The sequence below is a fragment of the Abramis brama genome (genome assembly GCF_963993115.1).
Source record: "Abramis brama genome assembly, chromosome: 7".
Classification (NCBI taxonomy): Eukaryota; Metazoa; Chordata; class Actinopteri; order Cypriniformes; family Leuciscidae; genus Abramis; species Abramis brama.
Window position 1 is genome coordinate 34,796,151 of NC_139969.1, and position 13,677 is coordinate 34,809,827.

General features: G+C 37.0%; 1 protein-coding gene across 2 annotated transcripts in view; it reads right to left on the reverse strand.

Moving 5' to 3' along the window:
* Window positions 1–13,677, reverse strand: part of rock1 (Rho-associated, coiled-coil containing protein kinase 1) — a 79,292-nt gene that overhangs the window by 43,905 nt on the left and 21,710 nt on the right. For both annotated transcript variants that reach the window (XM_084119701.1, XM_084119700.1), the window contains exon 2: window positions 3,424–3,505. In XM_084119701.1, the coding sequence (XP_083975827.1) occupies window positions 3,424–3,505 (82 nt within the window). The remainder of the gene's footprint in view (window positions 1–3,423; window positions 3,506–13,677) is intronic.

Below are 13,677 nucleotides of genomic sequence, written 5' to 3' on the forward strand. Positions count from 1 at the left end.
CAGAGTGTTTTATTAATAGCAAAGAAATGTAAATGTATAATGTGAATTAATACACATTTATGGTTAATGTATTTGTAAACATTTTTGGACCACTTACATTTAATTGAATTAATAGTTAATAAAGGAAAGTTAAAAGCATTTAAAGGTACAATATGCACGTTTTCGCCACTAGAGGTCGTTTACTCTAAACAAAGGTGTAGTTTGATGATGCCTTGATTTCGCTGAATCATGGGAGTTGTTGTCTTCGCCTCTACAGCCGGTGGAGAATACGACGGGACTCGGGCAGAAATCATATTCATGGATGACCGGTAATGTTTTAAAGATTTATTAACGTTACAAAAGCCGCTGGAGCGAAACGAGCCGCTGGAGCGATTGCTAATGAGAGACGAGCGCGACACACGGCTCGAGAGCAGTGGAGCTTTTATTATCCCGCAGATGCTTCCGCTTCTTCCGCTCATGAGTATGTGTGGTAATACAGCGCTGTCATATTAGACACATTTGAGTGTGTTGAAAGTTGTTATAAAGCTACTCTGTGCGTTCGCTCGGCGGCTGCTATACGAGACACTTGCACACGGCAGTGAGCAATGCAATACGTTGCACACGGCAGTGAGCTAGATCGATATTAGGCATGGTAAAACGGTACTCGCGGTAAATCAAGAAAATGAGATTTCAACATTAAGACTAAAGCACACTGAGTCCGAAATTATTGCATGCGTTTTTTTCTTGCTACGGATGCAGAAAATCGAACCTGATTCGATTTTTTTTTGACAGACGAAAGTTTCGGAGGCAGTGTACAAGCGTGATTGACATAACGTGAGGTCGTATTTATTTTTTAATGTGCAAAAAATTCGGACGCGAATTTCGGACTCAGTGTGCAAGGGCCTTAACTGTCTCAGTGTTTCCCACACATAGACTAATTTGTGGCTGTGCGTGTGTGGATTTTGAGTTAGCTGTGTGGATTTTGTGAAGGTGTGAAGCATTTTTGATTAATATTTAATATAATAAAGTTCTGTGTAACAAATTATTAACGAAGGAATTATTCTGAACCACATCATCAGATCAGCAAAAGGACGAGACACCTCAGCATGTCCTACACATGTCAAAGTGCTCATTCTATAAAATCTGAATACAGATGTACGCTATGTAAGGTGTGCACATACAGCCTAATTTGCCTTGTACAGTTATTCACTAAGGTTATGCAATTATGTTGTGTTGTACAATATTATCTTATTTTGTAAAGTAATAGTAAATGTACAAAAAAGGTTAAATTGGTGTAATATCATAGAGTGCAACATAGTAACAGGGACTATTATTGCAAAATGTATTGTTTTTGTGAATTAATTTCTGCAAAAAAATCCCAGATGTTAATGCTTAGTATTTCCTGCACAGATTTACATATGTAAATATATTTTGTGTTGAGTTAATCTAACTTGTGTCGTCAGTGTGCAGTAGACATACCCATTTAATTGATTTCATACATTGTAACATTTACTGTCTATTCAAAGGTGCATTGCGCAAGTCTCTGAGTTTTTGCAGAACTATGCCCCCTCTGGCGACAAGCGAAACTGCAACCAGAGGTGTGCACGCTCATGGACCACACGCACACGCACGCTTGCACGAGCACGAGCTGTTCATAACCAAAGGAGCATCAGCCGCACAAATCTTTTGTTTACAGTCATAATGTCTTCAGAGGTAATAAAGTTATAAATCTGCAAGTCATTTTAAATATGTGAAAGGAAAGGCATTTGAGTAAATTACACACTTATGTGTGAGGGGAAAACGGGGGTAGTAGAAAACTTCGGTTTTTGTTTCCATCTATCTCCATGTTGAACTGTTTTATGTGTTTACTGTATCCACTTATGATTGTATTATTATGGAAACACGTTCATGAACAATATAAGTTATTACTTTGTTATTACTTTGTAAAAGCTCAAAATAATAATCATACCATACACAGTTGGTCAACAAAGTACACTCAAATGTCTCAAAGTAATATTCATAGATTATTACATCATTTGTTGTCATACATAGATTTGCCGTATCAGACATTAGAGACTGGGCTATATTTTACCGTTTTATCAAGAAAAAAGCCAACTGAGGATCCCGTTTGAGCCCTAGAGCAGACCGGAGATTCCAACGAACAGTATTTATATCGTTTTTACCTTTTGTACACAGCCACGTCCAAGTGATCTGAGGGCGCGGGCGCGGGCGCTTCCTAGTGTGTGCAGCAGACCGGAGATCTCTCCATTTGTTGAAAGCCTTCCCGATGTTGACTCTCGTCTTATTCAGACGCCTGTGGCACTAGACAAAAGTTTTCTTTTCTTTGTCTTACGTGGAGTTTGCGTTGGGGTTTGGAATGAACTACAAGCCGGTCTCTTTGAATCCATCTTTTACTTTTGTCTAAAGTTGACTAAAGTTTTGTTTTGTCGCTCGAGTTGTCTTCGCTGATACGGAGAATGGCGGCGAATACACAAACCTGCCAGACATTACCAGGTGAGCGTGAACGTGCATGACGTCACGCCAAGTCTCAAATTCCGTCCCGAATCCCTGTTATTTATTTTACTGTACAGGATTATAGAGGCAATCACAGTGATCAGAGAAGGGCTCATTCAGCCCATCAGGCAATTGTTTAAGCATGTATGGGTTAGAAAAACGGGTATTTTAACATGAAATGTTGCGCAATGCACCTTTCAAGCAGGATAAGCAAAGTAACAATTCATTTACAAAAACTAATCCTGTGTGACTGAAACACAGGTGACTTTAGGTCAAGGTTTTGGCTGTTTGGCTTGAACGCTTCACCGCCCGCTGGCGGTTTTTGTGAGCAATCCAGTCATGGTGAATGAGATCAGGTCCCCCATAGATGAGTGGCTAGAATGCAATGCAATATTGTTGCTTTTCGTTTTGTTTTGGAGCAAATGGGAATGTGAAAATTATATTTGCTATGATGTCTTATTTTCTCATTTATCCTAATATAGTTTACTTCTGCGTTCCAAACTTGGAAATGTAAAAAGGATCCATTGTAGTTGCTAGGTTGTTCCGGGTGGATGGTTACTGGCCCAAGTCCAAAGAACCCACCCGTGTCTCTATGACATTCTACATCCCAGATAAGTCTATTAAGAGTAACAGCACAATATGTGATGCTGTTTGTGTCCGTAGCACACATTATATTAAAGTTACAGGCCCAAGTTTACTACTTAGAGCAGTAAAAACTGTCATTCAACGTTATGCCTCCAATGTAACGGTGAGAGAGAGAGAGATAATGACATGTGGGTGACCACCATGCAGTCCCGAAAGACCTTTTGTTGAGGGAATACTTGGACAGACAAAATAGTGTCTGCCTGAAAGTACTGACCCAAAAACAATCCCCGCTTGCAGTTAAGCAGCCTCCAACAGTTTAGAACAAGCTCCAGACAAAATACTTACATCTATTTAAGAAGTTATCGATGCTTTTGTTTTTCCTCAGGGCCGGAAAATCAAGGTCATAAACCAGAGCATCCAAACTGTCCTGAAATGAAACAAAAAAACAAAGATTACTTCAGTGGAATGTGCATTTTGTATCTTCTGATCGGTAGTTGAGCTGCATATAATCATTATTTATCACTTTCACAGAATAGATGATAAATGTTTTTGCATCCTTTTGTTTTTGCAAGTCATCAATGAACCATCTGTGGTAAAATGAATGAATTTGCAGTGTTCTCTGATAGCAGAACCTCTAGCGTAGGTGACCTCAGCCTGTCAACATGATAAAGCACAGCACATTGTAAGCATGCTAAAAACTAGTAAGCATGCTAAAAACTTGTACAATTCTATTCTTGAAATTGATCATCTTCAAAGCATAGCCATTTCAAATATTAAAGCTCAAGTAAAGTCAATGCACCTGTATCCACAAATCATTAGTTAGTTAAGTTTGACTTATATAGCACATTTAAGAATGACAGCGTCGACCAAAGCGCTGGACAAAAGAAAAATAGATACATAAAACAAATAGCAAAATAAATAAAAAAAATTTTAAAAATCACACAAAAATGAAGAAAAAAAATCACAAATTTACCCAACAATAAAAATTCACACATAGTAAAGTATTATTACAGCAATTACTCCAGCCCATGACCAATTTTAAAATGCTAAGTCTTAAGCAATGATTTAAAAACCTGAGGAGAATTGGCAGATCGTACACAGAATGGTAAATTATTCCACAATCTGACCGCTGCCGCTGAAAATGCACAATCTCCCTTAAGTATTCGATGACCTTAGAGGCCTATTGGTCTGATGGTAAGAAAGAAGATCAGACAGTGTCAAGCCTACCAGGGACTTATAATAATACCTTAAACTCAATTCTAAACTCAATAGGAAGTAATGCAAACTATTTAAAACAGGACTAATACAGGAGATGTTGATAAAAGTAACCATCTGATTCTGCACGATCACACACTGATTGATTAACCTGTTGTTTAAATACACACCAGCAAGTGCCGGCTCATTGTTATGTGGCAGGCTTGCAGCCTTAGGCTATGTGTGTATTATTTTTCACATCCATCTCCATGCCTCAGACTGACAATACAAAAAGCAAATGTGTGATCAACTGTGAATGTACATTTATGGAACAAAAAAGTCACTCACTTTGCAACAACCAAACAAAACATGCCTTGAAAGTGACAGCAATATTTATGCGGCCATCTGTGTCATTAATGTTAATCAAACAATCTTATTGTTCTTTACTGAATCGCTTTTGTAAATTGAATAAGAATAAATGTATAGCCAATTTAATTTACACAGTTAAGACTAAGCAGTGTTTTTTTTTCTTGTACATTTGATTACTTTATCCAATTTATGCAGTATTTCTATAGGCCTTTCTAGAGCCTGAAGTTTTTTAGGTAGGTCTATTTCATTTTTGTCCATTGTAGCTACTTTTTTGTTCTATTACAAAAAAAAATCTATTTAAAGCAAAAATAACTATATTGTGATATACATATCGTGAAATAAAATAACTAAAAGTAAAGTTAAAAGTAAAAAAGAAGTTCATATTAAGTGACTTAAAAACTACAATATTGTCTATATGGTCTATTTTTGCTCAATTTCGCCAACGAAAACAGATCTGAGAAGAGCCCCAGCAGAACCGTTGCACGTCTTTGTGAAGGACGCATGACTCAAGCAATGTAAGGTTATCCTGGAAGAAAACTTGCTTCCTTCTGCTCTAACAATGTTCCCCAACTCGAAGGATTGGTTTTGCTCCATGTCACACAGTCAGGACAGTCAAGGTGAGGATGGAGGACCACCAGATCTAGACCCTGTCACAGCCAGCCTATTCTCCAGACCTGAACCCAGCTGAAAACCTCAGGAATGCGATCAAGAGGAAAGACACAAAGTCACAAGCCATCAAACAAAGCCGAGCTGCTTGAATTTTTGTGCCAGGAGTGGCATAAAGTCACACAACAGCAATGTGACCGACTGATAGAGAGCACGTCAAGATGAATGATAGCTGGGATTGGATGTCAGGGTTATTCCACCAAATATTGATTTCCGAACTCTTCCTTAAATAAAACTTTAGCATGGTGTTGAATATAAACTTGTTTTCTTTGCATTTTTCGAGGTCTGGAAACATGGCAGCTTGTTATTTTGACCAGTTATCATTTTCTGCAAATAAATGCTCTAAATGACAATATTTTTTATTTGAAGAAACATTGTCAGTAGTTTATAGGATACAACAAAAATGGTAATTTTATTCAAACATATACATATAGTGCTAATTTTGCAGTGGTCTCTTTTATAATATAGGCATATATATATATATATATATATATATATATATATATATATATATATATATATATATAGCATTTTTGAAATAAGTCTATTCTGTTCGCCATGGCTACTTTTATTGAATCAAAAATAAGAGTACAAACAGTAATATTGTGAAATAATATTACAATTTAAAATAACTTTATTGTAGTATATTATAAAATGTAGTTTATTCCGGTGATCAAAGCTGAATTGTCAGCATCATTGCTCTAAATCACTCTAATGTGCTGATTTGCTGCTCAGGAACATTTGAAGGATCGTTTTGATAAACTATTATTAGACCTGGCAGTGAATCCAGAGACAGAGATTAAGGCTTGTTTTAGTCTGTATATGACTGCACAGAGTGATTCTCAGCAGAGATATTCATTTAAAAGGGACCTATTATGCAAAATTCACTTTTATAAGGTGTGTGTGTGTGTCCACACAAATGTGTGTAAACAACAACCAGCCTATAATGGTAAAAATCCACCCACTCCTTTTTTATAATCCCAATAAATCATAAATAGTCTCTCCAAAAGAGCAGTTCCAGATTTCCCTCAACTCTTACATAAGCCCCGCCCATGACTGATGACGATCTGCCCTATTAGCATAGATCCCGCCCTGAGTGAGACGCAGCAGCTGCTGTTTCGGTCTCCTCGCTGTAGCAGCTGGAGATATGCAATGTCACCCAAAAATTAGGGATGTCCCGATCAGGTTTTTTTGCCCTCGAGTCCGAGTCCGAGTCATTTGATTTTAAGTATCTGCCGATACCGAGTCCCGATCCGATACTTCTATAATGCAAAAAAAAAAAAAGAATAAAGAAGAGTGAAAAAAACAGATCCAGGATGTTCCTTATTTTTTATTTAATTCACCTTATTTTAACATTCAACAACTCTTTTAACAAACAGAGCACTTCTGTGAGGTAGCTTGAACAATCAAGTAATAAATTCTTCACTTTTGGACTTTAGTGCAACAGTAAATATTAAAAAAAAGTCTAATATATAAACAAATAGCACCTCAACTTAAAATATCCGGTAGGCATGTAAACAAATAAAAAATAAAAGTGCCACAGTGTTTGCAAAGCCAGTAATGTGCTTTTAGGAACTGCCCTCCTAACTCTTACGCTGGTTTCACACTGCACTGTTAGCAGAGCGTGCAGCGCGTATTTTTTTCGCCGCCCATGTTAACAGATTAAACCAGGCTTTAGAGCATTCACACCGCACGCAGAGGTGGCGCGGCAGTGCGTAGCAGAGCAGAGCAGGAGTGCCGTGATCGTTTCGGCGCCGAGTCTATTTTTGCTGTGCCGCTTACGCTGAATTAAAGTGACAATGCATTGATCATGGCCAAAATACACCGCAGTTTTATCCAAAAAGTGCATTGATGATATCTATTGTGTTTTAAACAGTCAATCAAATGACCAACAGCAATTTAAAAAGAAAACAAATGTCCAAAAACAAACTTGTTGCCATAACAATAAAAACAAAGATGAACCAAAAGTTATATAAATGAAATTATTAATAAAATAAGCTTCTTGACAAGTCTTTTCTCTTAAATGTATTTGAAAACGAAATAAAGCAATGCCAACTTATCCATTATAGACTCTGTCTGTACACAACCCGCGGTTCAGCCGCGCGTGACAAACGCTGCCAGTATGAAAGCAAAACGCGCGTGTCCTGCTCCTGCTCACCATATGCACTGCTCCTGCGCTGCTTACACTCTAATAACGCGTGCAGTGTGAAACCGCCGTAACTCTGTGTCACCGCATAATAGAGGTGTTAAAAAATAATGAGAATATAAATACATATATATCCGAGTCCTGATCGGGAGGTAACGTCCGATTCCGATCGAGTCTGAAAACACGCGATCGGGCCCGATTTCCGATCACGTGATCGGATCGGGACATCCCTACCAAAAATTAAAAGAAAATTACAAATGTTCTGTTACTGGATGTACCAACAAGCATAAGAGTCTCCACAGACTCCATAGCATCTGAGCCACTGAGGACACACTGGTTGAATTTCGTTTATGAAGGAAATGTGCCCAAGAAAGCCGTTAAAGTGTTATATATTTGGGCAAATCATTTTATGCCAGACTGCTTCACAAACAAGGGTCAGTTCCATGCTGGATTTGCACTAAAGTTGTTTCTAAAAGATGTTTAGATTAACATGACGGTACATGCTAGTCGATGATTGAATCAACTCCACAACAACTACATAAATGTATCCACTAACCATTCAGAAAAGTCTAAAAGTTGTAACTTCTTCCTGAGTTTCTCCATCATCATGTCCGACTCCGGTTCGAACGTGTAAGGCTCAACACCGCTACTGACCATTTCTGACATTTTGGCTGCGTGAGATTCTCCAGTTTTGTTGTTGCCGGAGTATCCAAGGCACGAGCTGTAAAGGCTCCGCCCTCTTCTGGAAAGGGGGCAGGGCGCAGCAGCTCATTTGCATTTAAAGGGACACGCACAAAAACGGCGTGTTTTTGCTCACACTCAAAGAGGGACAAATTTGTCAAGCTATAATACATTTTCTGTAGGGTATTTTGAGCTGAAACTTCACAGACACATTCTGTGAAGTTGTGTGAACATGCATCAGAGACTTATATTACATCTTGTAAAAGGGGGCATAATAGGTCCCCTTTAATTCTTGCAGTTTTTAGCTGTCCATCTCTCTGGAGTGATGTGTCACAGGGATGCCAACTAAAGTAAATTTTATGTGATCAACTTTGTGCCTGACTACACAAAACACCACTGTTGATCTCGAAATAATCATCAAAATAATGTGCTACATTTAATATTCATTTAATTCAGCAATGAACATTACACCATAAGCAGCAATGAACATTACACCATATTTTAGTGTTTTCCTGCAAAGGGTGTCAAGGAAAATATCAAAATGATAAAAAAGACTGTCATGCCCCCTTTAAAAGAGGAGCCTGAAGATTAGGGTTGGGCTCAGTTGAGTCTGAGGGTTTGAGTGATCACACGCTTGAACTAGTCACGGGTGACTTAGACATTGAGGATTACACTAGATTAAGATTAATCCTGTTGATGTCACTTATGCCACTGCTAACCTGGTTAGATCAGTCTGCAGTTTCTTAACCTTGAAAAGTTGATGGGCATGTATACATTGTATACAGTATGTACAGTATATACACTGTACGCTACCAGTCAAAAGTTAGAAATAATATAGTTTAATGTTTTTGAAGTCTCTTATGCAAACCAAGGCTGTATTTGTTTAATCAAATATAGTAAAACCAGTAACAATATAAAATATTACAAATTAACTCTTTCCCGGCCAGCGTCTTTGAAAAATGTTGCCAGCCAGCAGAAAAACAGAACATATCCTCTGCTTTTAAACAAAAAAACCTTTTTATTCTACCTTCATGCATTCTTTTTTTTATCAACAGTTAAATTTGTGAAAAATATATGCATATACATAAAAAAATGTGCATAAAAAAGCAACATTTTAAACAAAAAGCTGAGAAAATCGAGTTGTTGTCAAAGACTACATCTGGATCGGATTCAGAACGATGATCAAAACACAGATGGAGTAGATCGAGTCCATCATCCCTAATGCTTCACAGTCCAATACCTCGTCCTGGGTCGACATTTCATTCAGTAACGTTAGGCATTTTGATTTATTTGCTGTTTAATATGATCATCATGTTATTTTATATACAGTTGTGGTCAGAATTATTGGCACCCCTGGTAAATATGATCAAAAATGGCTGTAAAAAAATAAATCTGCATTGTTGGCCACAATTATTGGCACCCCTAGAATTTTTTATGAGTAAAATATCTCTGAAGTATATTCCCACTAATATTTACCTTTTTTTTAGCACACCAGGGTGACTAAGAACATGAAATTGTCCAGCTATGACTTCTTGTTTCACAGGAGTTTAAATATGAGGAAACACAAAGGCCAAATTCCCTTAATCATCCATCACAAAGAGTAAAACCACAGAATATAGTTCTGATGTGCAGCAAAAGATTGTTGAGCTTCACAGAATAGAAAGTGTTGTAAGAAAATAGCTAAAGCGTTGAAAATCCCCATTTCCACCATCAGGGCAATAATTAAGAAGTTCTAATCAACTAAAGATGTTACGAATCTGCCAGGAAGTCTATATGTGTCTATATCTATATTGTCTTAATGCACGGTGAGGAGGAGAGTTTGAATGGCCAAAGACTCTTCAAGGATCACAGATGGAGAATTGCAGAGATTAGTTGAGTCTTGGGGTGAACCCCATACATCCCCACATGTTGTTTGGGAGGGTTTCAAGAAAAATCCTCCTCGCTCATCCAAAAACAAACTCCAGCATATTCAGTTGTCAGACACGACTGGAACTTCAAACGGGACAGGATTCTGTGGTCAGATCAAACTAACAAAATAGCTTTTTTGCAGCAAACACACCAGATGGGTTTGGTGCAAACAGGGATAAAAAGTCCCCCATGTGTACAATTTAATATACCACTGGATCTTTAATGTTGCGGGCTTATTTTTCTGCCAGAGGTCCTGGACATCTTGTTCAGATACATGGTATCGTGGATTCTAGCAAATATGAACAGATAAAAAATCAAAACCTGACGGCTTTTGCTAGAAATCTTATAATGGGCCGTAGTTGGATCTTCCATCAGGACAACGGTCCAAAACAAACTCAAAATTCAAGAAGATGAGTGGGCTGAACTGAAGAGAAGAAGCACCAGCATGAACTTGTGAATCTGAAGGATCTGGAGAGATTCTGTATGGAGGAATGGTCTCTGATCTCCAAACTCATCAGGCGTTATAGGAGACGACTCAGAGCTGTTATCTTGGCAAAAGGAGATTGCAAAAAGTATTTAATAAAAGTGTGCCAATAATTATGGCCAACGTGTTTTGGAGAAAAACATTTATTTCATAATGTGATTTCCCCCGCACTTTCAATTATTTTACTTAAATGAACGATTCGATTTTTGCACATTTTTGGAATGAAAGATCAAAAGGATAAACAATGCAGATTTATTTTTTACAGCCATTTTTGATCATATTTACCAGGGGTGCCAATAACTCTGACCACAACTGTATGCATCTGCTTACATATGATATCGCTTGTTTCTGCTTCTTCTTAGCCTGTGTTTTGATCAGGAGATTCAGTACATTCAGAAGATGCCTAATAGCGCTCCCTACCTTATAACAGTGAAAACAATGAAAGCCGGAAAATTCCGGCAATGGCAGGGAAGCGTTTTCTCATTAATGACGGAAATTTTTGTCAATGGCGAGGAAAGAGTTAAAAGAATGTTTTATTTTATTTTAATATTTTAAAATGTAATTTATTCCTGTGATGGCGTTCAGCTGTGCTGCCGTTCCTGGTTCCAAAAGAACAAGATGCAGGAAGAAAAACAATTGTCATCAATTACTCAACCTCATATCGTTTCAAACCCATAAGACTTTTGTTTACCTTCGAAACACAAACGAAGATAATTTTAATGAAATATGAGAGAATTATATATTTTCATTGACAGTCCACACAACTACCACTTTAACACTTTAAAACGTTCTTAGTAATGGTTTAGTCCAAATTTTGCTTTATATGATGAACAGATTGAATGAATTTTATTCACATTTTATTTTATTACAATTGTTATATTTTACTGTAAAAAAATGAGTATCATACCTTAATTATAATCGGTTAAACTTTATTTTAAGGTGTCATTGTTACAGTGTAATTATATATTTAAGTACTGAGTAATATTAAGCAACTACATGTACTTACTATAGGGTTAGGGTTTGGTTGTGGGTTAGTTGCATGTAATTATGCATAATTTACTGTTATTACTACGGTAATTACATGTTACATATGTAACAAGGACACTGTAAAATAAAGTGTTACCATAACAGTAAATTATGCATAATTTCATGCAACTAACCCTAAACCAAAGCCTAACACCAACCACAAATATATAGTAAGTACAAGTTGTTAATTAATATTACTCAGTACTTAAATGTATATTTACACTGTTACAAGGACACCTAAACTTTAAAATAAAGAGTATCCTTAATATAATAATAATTTAACTTTACATTACAACTAGAGCTGCACGATTAATCGTTAAAAGATCTCGATCTAAACACCCACACAATTTCATTCCTAAATGATGATTCGTCTGTGTCTATTAAAGGTCCCGTATTATGCCCCTTTTCACAAGATGTAAAATAAGTCTCTGATGTCCCCAGAGTGTGTATGTGAAGTTTCAGCTCAAAATACCCAACAGATCATTTTTTACAGCATGTTTAAATTGTCATTTTTTGGGGCTCAGAAAAACACGCTGTTTTAGTGTGTGCCCTTTAAATGCAAATAAGCTGCTGCTGGACGACCCAGGGGGCGGAGCTTCATGAGCTCGCGCTCAGTCTCTCAGGACAATTTCATCTCACGGAATGATGATAATATCAGAAACTCTCAGTAACGGTGTTCATTTCGAGTCGGACAATAATGCCTACAGAGTCAGAGTGCTGTATAGAGATGAAACAGGTATAGTTTAGTAGTTTAATTACGGTTATTATAACGTATTTGTCATCTGCTTGTATGTATACATTATTTATTAATAGCCTACAAGTCTGCTGTTTCGGACCAGGTCCGAATGATGATCAAACATATACTGATGAGTTTAATAAAGTTTATTGTACATCACACAAAAGATGAAGCGTCAGTTTTACTTCAGAAAATCACCGTAAGAGCTGAGTAAACACAGTAAGTTATAAGAAGTGCGCAAGTACATAAACGAATTTCGGTAGAGTTGAGGGAGCATTCCTGTGGGCGGAGGTTAGTCAAAAAACTGTTCTACTGACGTCATTAAAGAAGGAAGTAGAGGGATGTAATCCAAACGGGCCGTTCGATGTAGGCGACTTCTGTTAAATAAAATATCTCGCTTGGCATTGAACTTTGAGCTTTATAATTTTACAGATATTATTTATGCTCTAACAACAACATTACACACTAACTAAAGTTTGAAACATGGGATCACGAAGAACGGGACCTTTAAATTAATAAATCACGACAAAATCACACCAGAACATTCGGATTTGTGTTGCCGCTCTTCTGATCCAGAGAGAGCAGTTGTCAATGAAAGAAGAACCAGAATGAAACTTTATTGTTCTGAAATAAACACTGCTGCTACGGAAGCATTAAAATACAGTAAATCACCTTTAGAAAGTAACATGGCACTTCAAATAACGCTTTAATAGATTACATCGTTACGCCATCGTTGGCGAAAAGTAGCCTAACTTTAAAAAAAAAAAGTTTTTTATTGAATTATTCATTCAAGAGATTTGTTCAAAAATGCTGATTCATCCAGTAATGAAAAAAGTTAAGTATTTACGAATGAGTCATTGAATGATTAATTCATTCAAATCTTAAATAGACTCAAGCAATTAACATCTTGTGAGAACCTCTAGTAAATTACGTTATTTTGTTATTAAGTTGTCTTCAGAATCGTGATCTTTGTTTGAAACAAAAAAAAAATCGTGATTCTCAATTCATCCAGAATAGTGCAGCTCTAATTATTACAACTGTAAAATTGCAAACAGCGGCAGACAATGAGCTTCTAATGTGTAAAAACACACTAAAACATGTGGCGCACCATATTCATTTTATCATCAAATTTGCAGTTTGATAATCGCATTAAGCCATATTGCAATTTCAGTTTTATTTTGATTATTCGTGCACCCCAACATCAATGTCTCTTTTTTGGCATTCTGAGCTATAGCTTTAGTGTTGTTATTCCTCGACATACCCATAGTTTATAATTCTCCTCTTCCAATCAGCTGTCATTAAAACAATGCCATGAACAATTCTGTGCCCCATTAAACTGAAAACTGGACGTGCAGATTCAATGATTTTGGGCACCAATGTATCACAAGT